The sequence below is a fragment of the Mustelus asterias genome, chromosome 11 (assembly GCF_964213995.1).
Source record: "Mustelus asterias chromosome 11, sMusAst1.hap1.1, whole genome shotgun sequence".
Classification (NCBI taxonomy): domain Eukaryota; kingdom Metazoa; phylum Chordata; class Chondrichthyes; order Carcharhiniformes; family Triakidae; genus Mustelus; species Mustelus asterias.
Genome location: NC_135811.1, coordinates 49,509,465 through 49,532,599, shown reverse-complemented (window position 1 = coordinate 49,532,599; position 23,135 = coordinate 49,509,465). Strand labels below are relative to the sequence as shown.

Here is a 23,135-nt window from a genome sequence, read left to right as displayed (position 1 = left end):
ACTTCATAGTGGAGGTTATGTGCAGAAAGTGGTTTCTGGCTTCAACAGTTTTATAACATAGGTGATAGTGTGAACGTAAATGAATATATCGGCTGGAATTTTCTAGCCATTCTTGCTGGCGGGATCCTCCGGTTGTGCCGATGGCGAACCCCCGCTGTGGGCTTTCCAGCTGTGGGAGGGGGGGGGGGTGGTGCTACATAGAATGGGAACCCCTGTTGACAGAAGATCCCACCACCGTCCAATGGTGGGCAGGCTCCTCTGCCATGAAACATGCCGCGGAGGAGACGGAAAATCCCGTCCGTACTCAGCGGGCTTTTACGAGCAATGAGATTTGGTACTAAATAAGTAATGTCTCTTTTTTTTTCCATCTTGAACAGACATTGAGCTTTCTGCGGAGGATCTGAATTTGATTGTGGCGGAAATTGAACCAAGGAAGTTCCATGATCTTGGACTAAGATTAAGGCTTGGTGAACCTAAACTGCAGCAGATTGAAGCTGATTACGACAACGATATAAGTCGGCAGGGCTATGAAATACTGTCTTCCTGGCTCCAGGGTCATGGAAAGAAGGGAGCCTTTCCTCTACTGATTGCCACTCTCAACGAGGCAAAATGTGTCAGCGCTGCCGAAAACATTATCCGAAAGATTATTCCTCCAGCTGAGGACACAACCGAAGGAAGCAAACTGGATGCAAGTGAAAATGGCACAACAATGGATTCGGTGCCTGTCTAGATGCTTTTCATCTGGGCCATTTAGTAATTTCAGGATTTGTTACGAATTGCAAGTTATCACGGTCAGGCTTGTGTGGTTCTGTGCTCAATGGCTGGCTGATTTACTATCCCAGGCATAACCAGATAAAAGTGAATTGAAAAATACATGTTAAATTGATAGACAATTTAAGCAGCAGGTGTTAGAGTGGTAGATCTGAGGAGCTGTTCTTATCATGTTAGGGTATCAGATCAGAAACCCCAAGGCATATTATGAAGCTAGACTAGACACCAACAATTTTGGCATTAGTGTGAGAATAGGATGTTTCACGCCAGGGGCGATTCTACTGGGAAGCTTTTATCAGAACAAACTTTATTTAACACAGGTTAACTTTAATAAATGAATTAGCTTAACCTTTAACAATTGGACAATATTTAAACTTGACAAGATACAACTGCTAACTATCCCTACGAGTTCCAATTCAATCAATATTCCTCTTATGGACTTTATCTCTTTAAAATTAGTTAGCAAAACACAGGTATACTTGCTTGTTTTAGATAACTAAGCTTTGGATCTTTCAGAGAAGTCTTTTCAGAGAGAGAGCGAATAACCTGTTTATTCTGGCAGCCCAAGCAGCAACTGCTTGTTTTTTAAAAATTAAACTGAGAAACAGTATTTATTTCCTGCAAGCTTAGCTCCTCTCATTAAGCACATGACTCCGTCCCTGTTAATTAACCTGATCAAAACTCTACACAGAGGAGACCCAAGTAAACACAAATGCATTAGCTGAACTTAAAACAAACACCACGGGTCTAAAATAAGTACTTATCCTGTGTCCCCAGCTACCAATTTAAAGGGTTTGCAAGACAAATCAGCAAAACAGATCTGAATTCTAAACATACCCCTTATGTCTTAAAGGCACAATATCATCACAATCATCTGGTAATGAAACCCTTAATGAATCCTTTGCCCAAAAAATCTTCTATTTAGGTGGCAGAACTTGTGCTGCCATGTCACCATGTTGCCCACTGATAACAGTGGAGTGGTAGAAGCACATTCCATTTACAATGATGACCATTTGTAGATTAACATCGGAAAATGTGTCAGACTCAAGCTGGGAGGTGCAAAGTGGAGAAATCTTCACACTAAGTTTATCAGGCAAATTGAATCCAAAAATACCCACATCTAATTTGTCACAGTATGTTAAACAAATGGAAACCAATGTGTTGGCATGTCCATCATTGGCAAGGGTTTATCTTGTATGTTCCAACAATGCTGTTCCTCTCTCCGGATCTAGAATTGTTGCCTCTCTACCTCTTTGCTGCACAGTGCATATTTCTAGGACTGAACTGGTCGAAAAGGAAGCTAACCTCTGTTTAAGCTTGGCTCGTTCTAAAGATAGAAGTAGCTGTGTAACAATTTGTGTGCCATTATCTGAACCTAATATTGGCTGGCCAAATGGAATTGAGGAAAGCCAATAGAAGGTGGATATTGTTGGGAACTGGGGGGGGGGGGGGGCAGGGTGGATGCTCTAGTCTGTATTTTAACCCAGAAGCAACAGCTTCACCCCTTATGCTGAAGTGACCTTGGGTGAAGTATGGTGGATTATCCAGGGCTGACCTGCTGCACTGTCTTGGTCTACTGGATCTGCTGACAGAATTTCCCCTTTCCACTGCTGCAGGTTACTGCCCAAATACTGCCCCTACTTCCAGCGACTACAAAACCCGAGTCCCGCTCCTCAGTGCTCAGAGGACTCAACCCAGAAATACCTCCTGACACTTGTTAAAACCAGCAATGCTCTGGGATGATTGAGGGTAGGAAAAATATAAGCCCGTGTACTTTGGGATATCGGTGGGATCTTCCAGTCCCGCCCACCAGCAGGATTTACCGGTGCTGCTACAAAGTAATGGACTGGCGAGCTGCATTTTTGGAACCCGTGTAGTTTTCAGTACTGGGGTGTGATCTTACCTGCCATTCATGCCACGCTCCCGCTGCAGCAAAGTCGGAAAATTTGGCGCCAAGCACTGCAGCGGGATGGGAAAATCGTTCATTGCAGCGGGATGGGAAAATCCCGCCAGCATGAATGGCCGGAATTGCCCTTCCTGTTTACTGATTAGCTCTAATTAAGCTTAGGTATTCTAACTTTTCGTGCATTTGTGCCAAAACACAGCATCCGTCTTATGTGACAAGTGAATCTCAGCAACACTCCCTTTTTAGCATCTTTTCTCAAAATACTTTTTTACAGTTTAGATAATTGAAGCATTTACCAATGCTTTTTAAAACAACTTTGGGACTTGGAATGGGATTTATTCCTATTCAGAATATGGCCATGCATTTAATTTGGCTCCATTTGTTGATAATATTGAAAGGGAAAATATGGTGGTAGCGTTGCGCGGGTGAGAAATGTTACATTTTAATCCAATGCTACACAGAGCATGTACGGTAAATACTGAAGCATGGATGATTCACAAGATCTTTCGACTGTAGAAAACAGGAGATTTGTGTTTGACTGATGTAAGTGACTGATGTAAATCTTCTGCCAATTCTAAAGAACAAAGTGCATTAGGTTGACTGCTGATTAGTTTCTGATTTGCACAGAATTCAACTGAAGTGAATTTATCAATTTAATGTGTCAGGGTGGATTTCCGCTTCAGCGCCAGGCAAAACAGAGACGGGAACATAGGTGAGGAGAGGATTGCAAGATTTTTTTTAAAAATCATGAGATGAATGGGCATTGTTGGCTGAGCCACCATTCATTACCCATCCCAAATTGCCCTGGAGAAGGTGGTGCTGAGCTGCCTTCTCAAACCACTGTGGTCCACATGGTGTAGGTACACTCATTGTGCTACTGGGGGTTCTAGGATTTTGACTCTTGACAGTGAAGGAACGGCGATATATTTCCAAGTCAGGATGGTGAGTGGCTTGGAGGGAATCTTCCAGGTGGTGGTGTTCCCATGTGTCTGCTGCCTTTGTCCTTCTAGATGGTAGCAGTCATGGGCTTGGATTGCAACATAGCCTTCCCTACTTTCAACTTGATTCAGTGAATGGAAGGAAAATACTTTGTAATGAACTTGCAACATTCCCGTCCAATTTCCTCTCTGCGCTTGAGTCGAGTAATAAGTTAATGTCCAGGTGTTACAGCTGAAAATCTACTCTGCCATCTTTTAAAACGGGTATTTATAGATTTAGGAAAATTAATACTAAGAATTTTATTTGCCATTCAAGCAGGACGCAACAAATTGATTTTTCTTCTGCTATAATGAATTATAATTAAAGGGTTTCTTCATATTGAGTCTCCCTTTGTCCTGCAGGTCTGGTACAATTGTTTGAAAACTGTATGCACTGTGTCCGGCAATACTGTGAGCCACTGAACAATGTAGAGAATAGAAAAAAGGAATTTATGAAAAAACTTACTTATATCTCCAATTCTTCAACAGTAATGATCTTTTAAGTGCAATGCAGGAATATCGGTCCTGTTTTCTTGCAGTCAGTAGTAGGACAATAGCACTTCATGAGTTCATTACTTCATGAGGATATAGGAGCAGAATTAGGCCATTCGGCCCATCGAGTCCGCTCCGCCATTCGATCATGGCTGATATGCTCCTCATCCCCATTTTCCTGCCTTCTCCCCACAACCCTTCAACCCATTACCAATTAAAAATCTGTCTAACTCCTCGTTAAATTTACTCGTTGTCCCAGCATCCACCACACTTTGGGGTAGCGAATTCCACACTTTCACAACCCTTTGGGAGATAGAATTGAGGGGAAACAACTGTTTTAAATACCTCAACAAAAGTGGGGAGAAAGGCCTCACAATCTTTCAGCTCATGACACATTGAAAATAATTGGATTAAGATCAAAGCTAAGACTAGCAAAGTTAAAATAAGTTACAAAATATGTGGATCTTTGAGGGGAAGTGTGCCCAACAGTAAATATGAAGCTAGTGTTCCAGCTTAGAAACTCAGAAACACCTCATTCAACAAAGTGCAACATTTATAGGGGCTTTTCTACCGTAAAATAGTGCAATTTCTTATCAATTGATAGATTTCCTGTTAATTGTGTTCCGCACATGGCACAACAGCTACCGTGGAGAAGCTTACGATCGCTGACAGCAACTTCTGGGTATCTGAATTATTCTGCACGCGTGTGGACTCCAGGAGGGGCTGTCAGTTTCAGTGTAGTAATGATGCTAAAAGCTACCTGAGCAAAACCTGGGCCATTGTCCCACTTGCCATCATCCTGCTGTGAAAGTGCTTTTGAATAAAAATGTGACATGAACCCCTCCTGATCGTTCTGTATTGATATTGAACAGGCAAAACTATGGTTTGCACACACTGAACAGTGCAAGAAACTTTCATAATGTGTCAACTGGAATATTTTACATATTTGTGAGCCACGTTAACAGTTGCTAGTTAATAGAGCACAACAAATGGACTTTCCACATTTATATATCATTGTTTACTGAAGGTATATCACCACTAACAAGTTTTTCATTTTCTGAGAACTGCTTGACTAACTGTACTGTTGATATTCACTGCACTACAGTTTTCAATAAATATTTTTAATAATAATTATTCTCTTCACTCTTTTTTACTTATTTGCACCAGTTTGTCTGACCCAGTGTTCCTAAATTCTCAAATTAGTGGAAACCAGTGTAGACCGTTTAGCCACTTTAATATATTCTGCCATTCAGTTAGATCTCCTCCGACACGTAAGGGAAATCCCCATTTCCCCCGCCCCCCCCTTCCACAAATGGGGCTTCTAGAGAGCCTGCCCAGGCACTGCCAGGTTGGCATTGCCAGAGGACAGTTTCAGGGGGGCAGTGCCAGGGCATTTTCCTCTCCGCCCAGGGAGGCTATACTTATTGTGTCCCCGTTGGGTTCCCTTTGACTGCTTCAAGCGTTTAAAAGCCTGTTGTAAACCTCACCGATGTGACATCGAGTTGGCGGGGTATGAATATTCAGTGAAGGTGGGGGGGGAGGGGAACATATTGCCGGGAAATCCTTTAATCATGTCTAACTTCATTTAAATATATTGAAATGAGGTTAACGCCCAGAATATCACCAGCGAGAACCGTGCTGGAACCAGTGTTCTGGCATGTATATAACTGGGGCGGTACGGAAGGCTTTAAACTAAATTTGTGTGGGTGAGAGATCAAGTGAGGCAAGATGCGAAAAATTAAAGAGGACAATGCAAGAAGGTCAATGCTACTTAGAGGGTGGGAGGAAGGGACAGAACGTACAAACTTAAAAGTGAACCAGCAGATAAGGCTAGAAGTTGTGAAAATAATGAAAAGGCATCTGAAAGCACGCAACATTCACAGCAAGGTGGATGAACTGACGGCACAATTAGAAGGAAAAAGATATGAGTGCGATCTTACCGGCACCACACTCCCGCTGCAGCGAGGTCAGAGAATTTGGCATCCAGCCAAATCTCCGTTCACTACACGGGGACGGAAAACTCCCACCGGGTATGAACAGCTGTAACATTCAGGCCACGGTCTATTTGCTATTCTGGAGATGTGGCTGTGGGATTACCAAGGCTGGGCACTGAGTGTTCAAGGGTGTTCAGCATTCAGGAAGGATAAGCCAAAAGGAAAGGGGGGGAGGGGGGCAGGTGATTGCACTGCTGCTAAAATATGAGATTTGTACATTAGAGAGGATCTTAGATTGGAAGATCAAGATGCAGAATTAGTTTGGGTGAAGTTATGAAACAGCAAGAGAAAGACAACTTTGGTAGTTGTTTGTTAGCCACCAAATAGTAGTGGTAATGTCGAGCATGGTATAAATCAGGAAATTAGATGTATGTGTAACAACAGTAATACAGTAAATACAGTAATCATGGCGGACTTCAATTTACATTTAGGCTGGGTAAATCTAATTAGCACTAATACTGAGGAGGACAAATTCCTGGGATGTACCCACGATGGTTTTCTAGAACAATTTAGTGGAAGAAACAAATAGTGTGGGCTATTATCATGTATAGTATTGTGCAATGAGAAAGGACTAATTGATAATCTTGTTATAAAGGAGCCTTTAGGGAAGAGTGACCATAATATGGTAGAGTTGAAAATGATGTAGTGCAATCCAAAACTAGGATCTTATATTTAAATAAAGAATATGAGGAGAGACTAAGTGGGTCAGGATGATTTTGGAATTTAGAAGAGTGAGAGGAGATCTCGTAGAAACTCATAAAATTCTAACAGGATTAGACAGGGTAGATTCAGAAAGAATGTTCCCAATGGTGGGGGAGTCCAGAACTAGGGGGTCATAGTTTGAGGATAAGGTTTTTAGAACTGAGGTGAGAAGAAATGTCTTCACCCAGACAGTGGTGAATGTTTGGAATTCACTACCACAGAAAGTAGCTGAGGCCAAAACATTGTGTGACCTCAAGAAGATATTAGATATAGCTTTTGGAGCTAAAGGGATCAAGGGATATGGGGGAAGGCGGGATCAGCCATGACTAAAATGAATGGCGGAGCAGGCTCAAAGGGCCGAATGGCCTCCTCCTGCTTCTAGTTTCTATGTTTTCGTGTCTCTAAAACTACAGAGGAATGAGGGGCAAGTTGGCTGAGGTAGATTAGGCAACAATATTGGAAGGTATGAAGGTTGACAGAGAATGGCTAGCAGTTAAAGAATTAATATTTGGTTTACATTCCTTTGAGCGATGAAAACTCAATAGAAAAGGTAACCCGACCATGAGCAAGAGAAGTTAAAGATTATTCTAGGTCAAAGGAAAAAGCTTATAGAGTTGTTAAAAAAGTAGCAAGCTTGAGGATGGGGAGCATTTTAGAATTCAGCAAAGGAGGATCAAGAAATTCATTAAGAAAAAGAAAATGGAAGATGAAAGTAAATGAGTGAGAAAAATCAAAACAAATTGTAAAAACTTCTACCTGATTGTAAAAAGGAAATGATTAGCAAAGACATGGTGGGGCCCAATACAGGCAGAGACAGGAGAACCTATAAAGGTGAATAAGGAAATAGCAGGGATACTAAACAAAGACTTCAGTTTGGTTTTGCAGAGGAAGATGCAAAAAAATCTCTTATGAGTACTTGAGAACCAAGGGACCAGCAAGAATAAGGAACTGAAAGAAATTGGTCTTAGTCGCAAAGTAGTACTGGAGAAATTAATGGGACTAAAAGTTGGTAAATCCCTTGGATCTGGTCATGTACATCCCAGAGTATTGAAAGAGGTGGCTGTAGAGATAGTGGATGCACTGGTGGTCATCTTCTACGATTCTATAGATTCTGGAACGGTCCCTGCAGAGTGAAAGGTAGCAAATGTAAAGCCACTATTTAAGAAAGGAGGGAGAGAGAAAACAGGGAACTACAGCCCGGTTAACATACTGGCATGGATTAAGGATTTCTAATGGACAGAAAAGAGAGATTAGAATTGTCCTCAGGTGGCAGACTGTGACTAGTGGAGTTGCATAAGGATCGGTACTTGGACGCCAGCTGTTCACAATCTATATGAATGATTTGGATGTGGGGATCAGATATAATGGGGGCAATCTTACCAGAATTTGGCAGAGTGTTGGTTCCAGCAAGAGAATGGTGTGTTTCTCTCCAGATCGTACCACACTCTGTCAAAAAATAACAACCGGCTGAGTTTCACAATGTGATTCGGGGGTGGGGGGGAGATGGGAAGCTAAGCATACCGGCAAAGCCCAGCTGCAGTGAGATTGGAGCACAAGGTTTAAAGGGCACTCCGGTCAGAACTTGAATATATTTCCCACAAACCCACCACGCAGGTCTCGGAGGCTTCCCCCTTACCCCTGATAGGAGTTGGCACTCATCCCCCCGCCCGAATAATCTGTGCCATTCCCCCTTCCCTTGAACATCAGACCACTCAACCCCCAACAGTCAGTGCCACCCTCTTTCCCCCCCGAACATCAGACTCCTTCCCCCCCACTCCCGACCATCTACCCACACGGTCTATGCCACCAGCCCCCCCATTACCCCGACCCCCCCCCCCCCACACAGTCAATACTGGCACCCATGCCCTCTCCAAATGGCCATCAGTGGCATTCCCAACCCCCACTATCAGGGGTTGGCACTGCCAGATTGACACTTCCAGGTTGGCATGGTGCCAAACTCTCAGTGCCAACCTGTGCCAAGGGGCAGGGCCAGCTGGCATTGCCAGGGTATTGCCTGGCCATGTCCCTCTCCTCCAGAGGCTATACTCACTTTTCCACCTAGTGGGGATCCCCATGACAGGCTCATGCCTGGGTGAACCTGTTGTAAACCTTGCTGATGTGACGTCACATTGGCGCGGTATCGATACATGGTGGAGGGGGGTGTTTAATGTTATGGAAATCTGTTAAAATGTATGTAAATCAGGTTCATTGTGGATGTGAATCTGACCACATTGCGACGAGAGCCGGCGAAAATCGTTGGCTGCGAGCTCACCGGTAAGATCCGCGCCTTCCGAGTTTCGCCGCATCTTGCACTGACGCCGGCAATGGACAGCGAGAGTGGGCTCAAAATCCTGCCCAATATTTCCAAGGCAGCAATGTGAGGAGTTGTGAGGAGGATTTAAAGAGGCTTCAAAGGCTGCATAGTGGCACAATGGTTAGCACTGGTGCCTCACAGCATCAGGGACTTGGACTGGATTCGATTCCCGGCTTGGGTCGCTCACTGTCTGTGTGGAGTTTGCACGTTCTCCCCGTGTCTGCGTGGGTTTCCTCCAGGTGCTCTGGTTTCCTCTCACAGTCCAAAGGTGTGCGGGTTAGGTGGATTGGCCATACTAAAATTGCCCCTTAGTGTGCCAAGATGTGTAGGCTAGGGGATTAATGGGGTAAATATGTGAGGTGATGGAGATGGGGTAGGGGGGAGTTGGTGTCGACTCGATGCACCGAATGGCCTCCTTCTGCATTGTAGGGATTCAAGGAATGGTCAAGAAAATTGCAAATGGAATATGATGTGGAAAAATATGAAGCTGGTAAAAGAAACAGAAATGCAGTTACTATCTTAAATGGTGAGAGGTTGGGGAGTGTTGGTATCAAAAGGGACCTGGTGTTGATGTTTATAAATCACTGAGAGCTAATGTGCAGTTGCAGCAAACAATTAGGAAGGCGGATGGTATGTTGGCTCATATTATTTTTAATTTCAAAAATATACTTTATTCATAAAAAAAACTCTCAAATAATACATTGCAAAACGACAGATCCAAAAATGACAAACAGTGCAAAAAAAGAATCATTTTTACAGTACAATACTTTGCTCATTTACACGACATTACATTCATTACATTTCAAAACTTTAAACTACGTACATACATCAGAGTTTACTGTGTGCTGTTATTTTTCAGATAAGCACTCAGTTACGCAGGCCGAGGGTATTCTGCAGTTACCGGGCCCTCGGTCTGCCTCGGTTGAGACGCTTTACCCGGTGGCCTTTCCCCATTGTGCCTTTGCGGCGGCTGCCCCAAGCTTGAGCGCGTCCCTGAGCACGTAGTCCTGGACCTTGGAATGTGCCAGTCTGCAACACTCTGTCGAGGACAATTCTTTCAGCTGGAAGATCAGCAAGTTTCGGGCGGACCAAAGTGCGTCCTTCCCCGAGTTGATGACCCTCCAGCAGCAGTTGATATTTGTCTCGGTGTGCATCCCCAGAAACAGCCCGTAGAGCACAGAGTCCTGTGTCACCGAGCTGTTCGGGACGAACCATGACAAATACCACTGCATCTCACTCCAGACCTTCTTTGCAAAGGCACATTCCACAAGGAGGTGTGCGACCGTCTCATTATCCCCGCAGCCGCTTCGAGGACAGCGTGCGGTGAGGTTGAGACCTTGCGCGTGCATAAAGGATCTGACGGGGAGTGCCCTTCTCACCACCAGCCAAGCCAGGTCTTGGTGCTTGTTTGTGAGTTCTGGTGATGGGGCATTCTGCCAGATGACACTGACAGTCCGCTCAGGGAACCATCCGACAGGATCCACCATCTCCTTTTCTCTCAGAGCCTCAAGGACATTACGTGCTGACCACTGCTTGATCACCATGTGGTCAAAGGTGTGTTTCCGGAAAAATGTCTCCACGAAGGACAGGTGCTGCGGTACGGTCCAACTACTTGGAGCCTTCCACAGCAATGTGGCCAGACCCATCCTTCGCAACACTTGGGACAGGTAGAACCTCAAAAAATAGTGGCATTTGTTGTTAGTGTACTGATGCGCTATCAATTAGGCAAAAGACTACTTGTGTGCCAATACAACTGTAGGCTTTTATTCATTACTGAACCAGGAGCACATCCCAACAGATAACCGACCCGAACTGAACAAGGGGGAGGAAACAGCCACCTTTATACTAGGTGACAAGGGGAGGGGCCGAGCCGGCAGGGGATGTGTCCAGGCATAACAACACACAACGGTGGTCCAGGCAGGACAAAGGCACAACTGAAGTCCACCACATGTACCGAGGATCTACACACAGCTTGATGCAGCCACACACAAAGGTGGCCATCAGGATGAGGGTGGCGTTGGGAATGTTTTTCCCTCCGTTCTCATATTGCAAGAGGATTTGAGTGCAGTTGTAAGGAGGTCTTACTGCAGCTGTATAGAGCTTTGGTGAGACCACACCTTGGGCACAAGTTTACTATCAAGTTGCACCCGTTTTCGGGCGCGAAAAATTGGTAAAGTCAGGCGTGAGGTGAATAGCGCGATCCACGCCCACCTCCGCACTGGTTCCTCCTTTACCAAGGCCCAAAAATGGCCACGATCGGGACCGCGCCCGAAATGGGCGTGATGGCCATTTGCATACATTTAAATTGAATTAATGGGCTGCACGCCCAACTTTACCAGCATTTCCCCCTTTACCACCATGTTCGCCCATCCAGAATTCATAAAAGTCCGATTCGGGCACTCCATCAGTGAGGGTTAATGACGAGGTAAGCGCATGGCATCTGACAGCTCTCTGCTACTCATGGGTGTCCTTTTGTTGCGGCCATTTTCTGGCTTGGGTCGGTGGTGGCTCTGCGAGTGTGTGGGGGGTGGGGGGCTGTTGCTCAGCAGGGTCTCCGATGTCCGACTTGCAGCACGGACCCGGGTCTCAGCACTGACCTCGGGTCTTGTGGTGCTGCTGGGTCCTAGTGCACTCAGCTCACCTCCAGCTGAAGGATGTGCACAAAGCCCTTGCAAATTGCACTGCTGCAGCCTTTCAACTTTGCAAGGAGCTGTTATTGTGGGGAGTATGTGGCTGGGGGAATTGGGGGGGCTGTGATTGTGGGGAGTATGTGGCTGGGGGAATTGGGGGGGCTGTGATTGTGGGGAGTATGTGGCTGGGGGAATTGGGGGGGCTGTGATTGTGGGGAGCATGTGGCTGGGGAATTGGGGGGGCTGTGATTGTGGGGAGTATGTGGCTGGGGGAATTGGGGGGGCTGTGATTGTGGGGAGTATGTGGCTGGGGGAATTGGGGGGGCTGTGATTGTGGGGAGCATGTGGCTGGGGGAATTGGGGGGGCTGTGATTGTGGGGAGTATGTGGCTGGGGGAATTGGGGGGGCTGTGATTGTGGGGAGCATGTGGCTGGGGAATTGGGGGGGCTGTGATTGTGGGGAGCATGTGGCTGGGGGAATTGGGGGGGCTGTGATTGTGGGGAGTATGTGGCTGGGGGAATTGGGGGGGCTGTGATTGTGGGGAGCATGTGGCTGGGGGAATTGGGGGGGCTGTGATTGTGGGGAGTATGTGGCTGGGGGAATTGGGGGGGCTGTGATTATGAGGAGCATGTGGCTGGGGGAATTGGGGGGGCTGTGATTGTGGGGAGCATGTGGCTGGGGGAATTGGGGGTGCTGTGATTCTGGGAAGCATGTGGCTGGGGGAATTGGGGGGGGGCTGTGATTGTGGGGAGCATGTGGCTGAGGGAATTGGGGGGGCTGTGATTATGAGGAGCATGTGGCTGGGGGAATTGTGGGGGGGCTGTGATTGTGGGGAGCATGTGGCTGGGGGAATTGGGGGGGCTGTGATTATGAGGAGCATGTGGCTGGGGGAATTGGGGGGACTGTGATTGTGGGGAGCATGTGGCTGGGGGAATTGGGGGGGGCTGTGATTGTGGGGAGCATGTGGCTGGGGGAATTGGGGGGGCTGTGATTATGGGGAGCATGTGGCTGGGGGAATTGGGGGGCTGTGATTGTGGGGAGCATGTGGCTGGGGGAATTGGGGGGCATGCGCAGTGACTGTTGATGGGCTAGGGGCAAGCAGTGTTCCTTAATCTCTACACGTGTTCCTCTCCATCTCCCCTGCTCCGCCCTTTCAGAGTGATGAGATGGCTTTTGCGATGCAACCAATCGATCTTGCTGTTCTTTTGGTTGCTGCTGGAGCTGAGGAGGAGGAGCTGGAGGAAGAATTGCAGGCACAGGAGGCCCGGGAATTACCCTTGCAGGACCAGAGGGAGATGACCACCAGAGGCAGGAGCTGACCGCCATTCACTGGGGGTTACTTATGTCACATTATCAGTAACCCCCACGTCTTGCCTCCTGGACTTGCAGGCTGTCCCGTCTGGAGACAATACACATCTCTTTAACCTGTGCTTAATGCTCCTCCCACCCACATTGTCTGTACCTTTAAGACCTGGCTGGCTGCAGGGATTCGCATTCTAATCAGTATTCTGTAACTTGATTTTGTGTCTCTGTGCACTGTTTGAGTGCACATTTCCACTCCATCTGACGAAGGAGCAGCGCTCCGAAAACTTATGGTATTTGCTACCAAATAAACCTGTTGGACTTTAACCTGATGTTGTGAGACTTCTTACAAGGATCCCCTGCCCCAGGATTTCCACTGCAGTTGCCACCCTTGCAGTGTTGGCCTGGGAAGCACACAAGACAGGCAATAGCTGGTCCGCCTGAAAGCTTTGGGACTCCACTCAGCAGCCTCGCAGTTGGTCCAGTGTGGCCGTCAGCCCCTCTTGCATTCCCTGGCTCTGTTGCTGCATCTCCAGCAGCTGAGGGAGAAGTGATCTCAGAGGCCCAGCATGTAGCCTGGGGCCAGCTGAGTCCTCGCCTCCGGCAGGCCCCCGCTTGCCAGAGGCCTCGGACATTCCCTCCTCCACCCGATGTACATTATCAGAGTCCGGAGGAGATGGGGGCCTTGTGCGGGAGGATCTGGGGTGGGGGTGAGGGGGATCACTCTGCCTGATATCTGTTGGGTGGAGGGGGGAGGGTGGATCTCTCTGCCTGAGATCGGTGGGTGGGAAGGGGGATCCACTGCCACTCTGCCTGAGATCAGTGGGGAGGAAGAGGGGGAGGGGCCCATGATCATCCTGGGTGGCGGGGGGGTGGGGGGATAAGGGGGTCAATAATGTTGTGGGGTTGGGGTAATGCCTGTGGAGGGCAGGGGGAGGCACTATCCGGCCCGGGAGCGAAGTGGTAGTGGAGCGTCATTCTATCATTTTTTCTGCGCATGCGCAGTTGGAGGTGCCGATCGGAGCTGCAGGGTTCCGGGCGCGCTGAGCTCCGCCCACTGGCTGTGCAGCGTGATTCAGAATCGCTGATATTTTTCAGGCAGAGTGCGTATGGGGGCCCCTTAGCACGGCTCTAAAAGTTGGATCTGAAACATTCCCAGATTCAAGTCCGCCCAGCATTAGAATCAAAATGGTAACGTTGGCCCCTTGTGTATTTGTGTACATTTTTCGTCTCCTTACCAAAGGAAGGAAATGTTTGCCATAGAGGGAGTGCAGCAAAGGTTCACCAAACTGATTTGCTGAGATGGTGGGATCGTTCTATGACGAACGATTGAGGAAATTGGGCCTGTATTCTCCAGGGTTTTGAAGAATGACAGGGCTCAACAGGATAAATGTAGGAAATGTCCTCTGGCTGCAGGGGAGGTGGCTCTAGAACCAGTGGACACAGTGTCAGAATAAGAGGTAGGCCATTTAGGACCAAGATGAGGGGAGATTTCTTCACTCAGAGGGTGGTGAATCTTTGGAATACTCTACCCGAGGGTTGTGAAAGCTCAGTCATTGAGTATGTCCCAGACAGAGATTGATAGATATCTGGATATTAAAGATGTAAATGGATCTGGAGATAGTGCGGAAAAATGGTGTTCAGGTGAAAGATTAGCCATAATCAAGCTGAATGGTGGAGTAGGCTTGGGGAGGGGGTGAGGAATGGCCTACTGCTGCTTCCATTTCCTCTGTTTCTATCATCTCTCTCTCATTTAAGACACCACTTAAAATGTGCCTCCTTGACCAAGCTTGCGGTCACCTGTCCTAGTATCTTCGAATGGAGTTAGGTGTCAAACCTCGTTGGATAATGCCCCTGTGAAGCAGCTTGGAAGGTTTAACTAAAGGCACTATATAAATGCAATTGTTGTTGCTACTTGAAATAAAAATGCTTGCTGCGGACAGCGTGTGGCGCTGTTCACCATCATTTAAAAACTATCCTCTTGAGCATTAGTTCTGTTGAAACTTCTTTGCAAATTTGCTCATCAGCTTTGGAACCACAAGATGGCCCCATAAAATCTTGAGCAAACTGAGGATGGCACTAAAATAAGAGGCACAGTAAATTATTCTGACAATCAAAGATAAACGCTGGGAATGTATAATTTATAACAATATAGAGAAAGGATTGTGCTCTGGGAGCCTGTGATTGAAGCAGATACTGATCTGTAGCCCGAAGTGGTATTAGGAGGAACAGGGCAAGTTTGTGTGTGTGTGTACATGCAGGTCTGTGTGTGCGTGTGTCTGTGTATGCATGTGAGTGTGCGTGTGTCTGTGTATGCATGCATGCATGTGTGTGCATGTGTGGGTGGGTGGATGGGGGGGGGTGATTTGGGCACGGGGGTGATGTGGGTGGGGTTTGTGTATCTAGGTGGGGGTTTGTGTGTGTGTGTAGATGGGGGTTATGTGTATAGGTGGGGGGTTGTGTGGGAGGAGGTGTTGTGTGGGTGGGTGGGGGGTTGTGTGGGTGCGGGGTTGTGTGGGTGTGGGTGTTCTGTGGGTGGGTGGGGGGTTGTGTGGGTGCGGGTGTTGGGTGGGTGGGGGTGTTGTGTGGGTGGGGGTGTTGGGTGGGTGGGGGTGTTGTGTGGGTGGGGGTGTTGGGTGGGTGGGGGGTTGTGTGTGTGGGTGGGGGTGTTGGGTGGGTGGGGGTGTTGTGTGGGTAGGGGTGTTGGGTGGGTGCGGGTGTTGTGTGGGTGCGGGGTTGTGTGGGTGTGGGTGTTGTGTGGGTGGGTGGGGGGTTTTGTGGGTGCGGGTGTTGGGTGGGTGGGGGGTTGTGTGGGTGCGGGTGTTGTGTGGGTGGGGGTGCTGTGTGGGTGGGGGGTTGTGTGTGTGGGTGGGGGTGTTGTGTGGGTGGGGGTGTTGTGTGGGTGGGTGGGGGGTTGTGTATGTGGGTGGGGGTGTTGTGTGGGTGGGGGGTTGTGTGGTGACACTATGAAATGTTCAGAGGCCTGTGTTTCAGTTCAATGTTAGTTCACTTTTCACCTGGAACGGGCGGGGAGATTGATGCTGAAGGGAAGCTGCCCACAGGAAAATCAGGCAGTCATTGGCCTCCCTGCACATCCAGCCCCAGAAAGGGAAAGTTTTATACTTGTATCAGAGGATCCATTCTGTCTGCAGCCGGAAATCCCTTTCAACCCTGGTGGGAAAGCTGCCCCCGATCTGTGTAAATTTGTCAACTTCGCCTGTTTTAAGCAGAGGTCCTCATCCCCGGTCATGGTGGAAAAGGTCAAGTTCTGGGCGAATAAATAGAGGTATACAGCTCAGAATACAGCTCAGAAAAAGGCCCTTCGGCCCATCATGTCTGTGCCATTCAAAGACAAACCACCCAACTATACGAATCCCATTTCCCAGCACTTGGCCCATAGCCTTGTATGCCTTGACATCGTAATTGCCCATCTAAATACTTGTTAAATGTTATGAGGGTCTCTGCCTCCACCACCTTTTCAGGCAATAAGTTCCAGACTCCCACCACCCTTTGTGTGAAAAAGCTTTCCTCACATCCCCTCTAAACCTCCAGCCCCTTATCTCAAATAACGACTGCTTATTTTGAACTACCATTTTTCTGTCAGATGTACAGGATTAAACTGAACGCTGTATGGTTACATTTAAGAATAGGTCTGCTCAGTGATTGTTGAAAAGGGAGATATGGGAACAGGGGAGGTACTTGGGATTCAGTTTGTGTGGAGGATAGATCCTATCTGAGGCTGGATGGACCATTCACACTGGTTGCGTGTTGAGATTTCTCTACAATTCACATTTATGAAAGATCCGCACTGCATTTACATCTCAAACCCAACCATTACAGGGGCTGGATAGGGTGGAGGCGGAGAGATTCTTTCCACTTAGTAAGGAAGTTAAAACTAGAGGACACAGCCTCAAAATAAAGGGGGGTCGGTTTAAGACAGAGTTGAGGAGGAACTTCTTCTCCCAGAGGGTGGTGAATCTCTGGAATTCTCTGCCCACTGAGGTGGTGGAGGCTACCTTGCTGAATATGTTTAAAGCGCGGATGGATGGATTCCTGATCGGTAAGGGAATTAAGGGTTATGGGGATCAGGCGGGTAAGTGGTACTGATCCACGTCAGATCAGCCATGATCTTGTTGAGTGGCGGGGCAGGCTCGAGGGGCTAGATGGCCTGCTCCTGCTCCTATTTCTTATGTTCTTATGTTCTTATTACAGATTCTTGTGATGAACATGAGGTCGAAGGTTACTCTCGCTGGTAGAGTTGAGTCTTTAGTCTGATTGGTTTTCCCGTTGGCAGTAAGATACTGAGAAAGTTAAACCTCCCAGCAAGGGGAGGCTGTGCAGTAAGTGACTGACATGGAGCCAAGCTGCTGCCCATCCTGTGTTTTAAGTTTATTTATTAGTCACAAGTAGGCTTACTGCAATGAAGTTACTGTGAAAATCCCCAAGTCGTCACACTCGGGTGCCTGTTCGGGTACACTGAGGGAGAATTTAGCATGGCCTGATGCACCTAACCAGCACGTCTCTCGGACAGTGAGAGGAAACTGGAGCACCCGGAGGAAACCCACGCAGATACGGGAAGAATGTGCAAACTCCACACAGACAGTGCTGGGAGTTGAACTCGGGTACCAGGTGCTATGAGGCAACAGCGCCAACCACTGTGTCTCCATGCGCGGTCTGTAATTGTGACGCATGCAGCTGCACTGTGTTACAATGCACCAAAATGAACAGGCCAAGGCTTTAACCAGTACATTGCAGTTTTAATGAAGCTCCCAGTGGTGTTTGCAGGGGTGTGATCAGTAGCGGAAGAGAGGTAAGGTTTCATGAGAATGGGGTTTTTGGCAAACAAACAAATGCAGAACCAGTTGACGGGCGACACTTTGTGACGTGCACACTTAGGCCATGTGACTGGTAGATGGGAGTGTTGGCTCATCCTCACCCGGAGTCTGCGTCAAGGGGAGGTGGGTTTATCACATCCGCTGAACAGATACTGCTCCTGGGTACACACGGCGTTGACGCTGTCTGCTGCTTCCTCCTGGGGTATTCCTGATATTGGAACAATGTGTTTCCTGGTGGGAATCTCTCCCATGTTTTTTTCTGAGAGGAAGAAGAGAGCGAATTGATTGGAGCGCGGCAGGCACAGACTGTGGCTAGTCGGTACCTTCTTATTGACTCACACACCTGGCGACCCTGTAGAATTGGCTCCATGGGATTACGAGTCAGCAAATGGCCAAAAGCAGAGTTATACCATCTGCTGCGAGGAGGCCTCAGGCTAACATGCACCTATGGGGTTGGCACTGCCAGTGACAGTTCTTCCCCCATCTCCTTGTGGCACTTTTGCCATGCTGCTCCTGGGGAAAGTTCCCTTCATTGTCCCTGCAGGGGGCAGCGTTTCCACTTCCACCTTTCAATCGACAGGGAAAATCACCCAGAGTTAATAATAGAAACTGGCGCTGAAAACATTTTGTTTTGAAGTGCCCCATCTCGAGAGGCGATGCTTGAAGGGATGTTCCTGCATAATGCTGTCTGAAGCCAATATGAAGCCAGACAACTGTAGCCTGAGGCGGAGGAAAATCTGCCCAGCGTTCAGTCTGACTCACCAGGCTGGAGTTAATAGTTCTCTTTACTCTGGTTCCACTGGCTTTAGAAATATACTCTTGTTATCCTCAGTGATCTTCCTTGGGACCAGTTTTTAAAAAAATTTTTGTGTTTTGTTTCGTTAAGCTGAATTTAAATTCTCCACCTGCCACAGTGGGATACTCTCAAAATTACTAATCCGGGTTTCCAGATTGATATTTAAGCAGGATAACCTCTCATTTCTGCTTGTGCAAGCTTGCCGCGCACACAGAGTGCCTGCCATGTTCTCCTACAACATGGAACATAGAACAGTACAGCACAGGAACAGGCCCTTCGGCCCACAATGTTGTGCCAAACTTGATGCCAAGTTAAACTGATTCCTCCTGTCTGCCCTTGGTCCAGAACCCTCCGTTCCTTGCATATACATGTGCTTATCTAACAGCCCCATAAATCCCCCCATCGAATCTGCCTCCACCGCCGCCCCTGGCAGCAAGTTCTAGATACCTACCACTGTATAAAAAATTTGCCCTTCGCCTCCTTTGAATTATCCCCCTCTCACCTTAAGATCTTGACCCCTAGACTGAACTTCAAAAGTATTTTATTGACTAGAAAGCATTTTAGGAGAAGTCGAAGCCAAGCTTTGGAGCTCTCTATCTTTTCACTATAACACGCTAGAGCTGCTTCAATTTCCTTGTCATTTTGTCCTACTCTCTCTCCTGTCTTTAGCTTCTCACTGGTTCTTTAATGGTGGACTGTCATGTGTTTTACAGAATTGGCACTTGTGTGACAGGCCTAACTCTTTATAAATACTTTCTTCATATGCATTCATATAATTATCCAATCAATGCTCTCCATCTGTACATACTGAAACTCAAATTATACAATTAACAGCCATAGTCAGGGCATCTAAAAGGTCTTGAATTGGGGCGGCACAGTGGTTAGCACTGCGGTCTCACAGCGCCAGGGACCTGGGTTCGATTCCCAGCTTGGCTCACTGCCTGTGCGGAGTCTGCACATTCTCCCTGTGTCTGAGTGGGTTTCATTCCACAGTCTGAAAGATGTGCCGGTTAGGGGCATTGGCCGTGTTAAATTCTCCCTCCGTGTACCCGGACAGGCGCCGGAGTGTGGCGAGTAGGGGATTTTCACAGTAACTTCATTGCACTGTAAGCCTACTTGTGACACTAATAAAATAAACTTTACTTTAAAACTCGCTGGCGTGTGAGCAAGCGGGGTGACTGATTAAATTCTTTCCCGAGACAGAGCAGGTGAATGACCTATCCCCAATGTGAACTCACTGGTGACTCTGCAGGTTGGATGAATCAGCGAGTCTCTTCTCACACTCAGAGCAGGTAAATGGCCTCTCCCTGGTTTGCACTCGCTAGTGTGTCAGCAGGCTGGATGACTGAGTGAATACTGTCCCACCCTCAGGTGAACAGCCTCTCCCCAGTGTGACTGCGTTGATGTGTCAGCAGACTCGATGATTCAGTGAATGCTATCCCATTTTCAGAGCAGATGAACGGTCTGTCTCCGGTGTGAACTCGCTGGTGTGTCAACAGGTTGGATAACTGAGTGAATCCCTTCCCACACTCAGCGCAGGTGAATGGTATGTATCTCCCTGATGTGAACTCATTGATGTGTCTGCAGGGTAGATAAATCTTTGAATCCTTTCCCACTCTCAGGGCAGATGAATGGCCTCTCCACACAGTGACTGCATCGGTATGTCAGCAGATTTGATGTGTTAGTGAGTCCCTTCCCACACTCAATGCAGATGAATGGTCTCTCTCCAGTGTGAACTTATTTGTGTGTCTACAGGTGGGATGATTGAGTGAATTTCTTCCCACACTCAAAGCAGGTGAACGGTCTTTCCCCAGAGTGACTGTGTCGATGAATTTCCAGTTCATAGAATCATAGAATTCCTGCAGGACAGAAGGAGGTCTGCACCGACAATAATACAATCCAGGGTCTATCCCCTAATTCCCTGACACTGAGGGGCAATTTAGCATGGCCAATCCACCTAAGTTGCATATCTTTGGACTGTGGGAGGAAACCGGAGCACCTGGAGGAAACCCACGCAGACACGGGGAGAACATGAAAACTCCGCACAATGACCCAAGACGGGAATTGAACCTGGGTCCCTTAAGCTGTGAGGCAGTAGTGCTAACCACTGTGCCGCTCCTGATATTCAGATAGGGCTTTGAATCCCTTCCCACGATCCTCACATTTCCATGGTCTCTCCATAACGCAGATGCCCTTGCGTGTCTCCAGGCTTGAGGATCAGTTGACACCTCATCCACACACACAACATAAACAGTGTGCATAACTGGTTAAAGCCTTTTCCACAGTCAGTGCACTGGAACACTCTCACTCGGGTATCCGTGTGTCATGGTGCTTTTCCAATCACACTGATGTTTAAAATGTTTTGAAGCAGAACAGACATTTCTGCGTCTAGACTGAAAGACTAATGATGTTCAGGTCCTTTTGAATCAAGTGACTGTGCCAGGTTTCGATGTGACATTTGGTCTGAGATTTCTGTCTGCAAACCCTTTACTCCTCAATCCAGAGGTTGGACACAGGAGGAGGTTTCAGTCTCTATGAAGCTCAATCTCCCAAAGGACATCCAGCCATTAATCGTGAGCAATTTATTGGTCAAATCTGAGATTGGAGCACTGAGCTAGGATAAGACACACGTGTCATTCAAACCTTCCAAAGATGTACAGGTTAGCTGATTGGCCATGGTAATTTGCCCCTTAGTGATCGGGGAATTAGCAGCGTAAATACGTGGGGTTGCCGGAATAGGGCTTTGGTGGGATTATGGTCAGTGCAGGCTCGATGGGCCGATGCACTGTAAGGATTCTATGATTCTCCAATCACTGTGGGATTCTGATGTTAAGTTTCAGGGATGTCATCTTGGTTTCCTGATGTATAGGTCAGCAAGTTGCAAAGTGGCATCATCGACAAGGCTAGGGGGGCAGATTACAGTTGTTGTTGGTTCAAAGGTGTGAGCTTGACTATATTCACCTGTTATTCATTACTCTATTCACTCCATCATTTCAGAGGGAATGATAAAACAATAATATGTCCATGGAAATCCTACAATGTAGAAGGAGGCCATTTGGCCCATTGAGTCTGCACCAACAACAATCCCACCTAGGCCTTATCTTCGTAACCTCACATATTTACCCTGCTAATGCCTCTAACGCATCCCGGGACACTAAATGACAATTTAGCATGGCCAATGCACCTAATCCGCACATCTTTAGACTGTGGGAGGAAACTGGAGCACCCGGAGGAAACCCAGACACAGGGAGAATGTGTAAACTCCACACAGACAGTGACCCAAGCCAGGAATCGAACCCATGTCCCTGGAGCTGTGAGGAAACATGCTAACCATTGTGCCAGCGTGCTGTCCTGCTCAAAGCTGCCTTTCTGAGTGTTCTAATACAATGGAGGAAGAGTAGAAGGGACAGGCGGAGCTGAGTGCAGATTCAGGAGGATGCCCAGCCTGTGATTCAGGGTGCAGGGGAGCACAGCAAGAATGAGGTTCAGAAGGATAGGCCCAGATCATGGAGGCAACTCGCTAAGCCTATTTACAGATGAGCGAGAGACAATGCCACACACATTAGTGCTTGTCCCAAGCTCTAGTAGATCACATCTCCCCCATTTATTCATGAAGACCTAACACCTGGAGGAATGGGAGGCTACCCCCTGCCAGTGGCTTTGAAGGTGACAGAGGATGAAGAGCAAGAGTCCCAGGAATTTCAAGAGGGTGATGAGGATCAGCTTCACGGGACGACTCCATCGAGGAAGCAAGATGTGGCAGATGTGCCCATCCTACTTTAATCACTGTCAGATTCCAAAAAGAGTAAAGTGAAGGCTACGGGAGATGGCCACATTTCTCCTGGCCCTGCATTGAAAGGGATGTCCAACCAGTCCCACTGAGAGCAGGTTCAGCTTTCACTAATGCATCTTCTACCCTCATGACTGACCAGGTCATGACCTATAAAAAGTTCAGCAGTGCATCCTGTATGCGCTCACTCAGGGAAGTAAGAGTGAGAATGCTACCTAAACTTACTTGGTCCAGTTGTCGCCACATTAATGAGAAAGTGCAGCAGCCAGGGAGATGAAGACATGGTTAGGGAGAACCTCCTCCTGTCCAGGTCTTGTCCTTTGTCACTAACACTGAGGAGACACAAATACCACTAATCCCTCAAGGCTGCTGAACTGCCCTCACACAATGGCGTGTTGTGAGGTAAAAGAGTTACAAGTGCTCCAATCACACACTTCCAATAACGATTATAACACATCTCTCAGAAATTCGGCATGTCCGCTACAAAGCTCACCAACTTTTACAGATGCACCATAGAAAGCATTCTTTCTGGTTGTATCACAGGCTTGGATGACTCCTGCTCTGCCCAAGACCGTAAGAAACTACAAATGGTCGTCAATGAAGCCCCGTCCATCACGCAAACCAGC

General features: G+C 47.6%; 2 protein-coding genes across 3 annotated transcripts in view; both read left to right on the top strand.

Annotated features, from left to right (window-relative positions):
- The window catches only part of LOC144500524 (tumor necrosis factor receptor superfamily member 6-like), a 42,899-nt gene extending 37,630 nt beyond the window's left edge, over positions 1-5,269 (top strand). The window contains exon 10 of the mRNA XM_078223574.1: positions 378-5,269. Coding sequence (XP_078079700.1) covers positions 378-730 — 353 coding nt within the window. The 3' untranslated portion in view covers positions 731-5,269. The remainder of the gene's footprint in view (positions 1-377) is intronic.
- Positions 1-23,135, top strand: part of lipf (lipase, gastric) — a 911,257-nt gene that overhangs the window by 322,053 nt on the left and 566,069 nt on the right. The window lies entirely within an intron of this gene.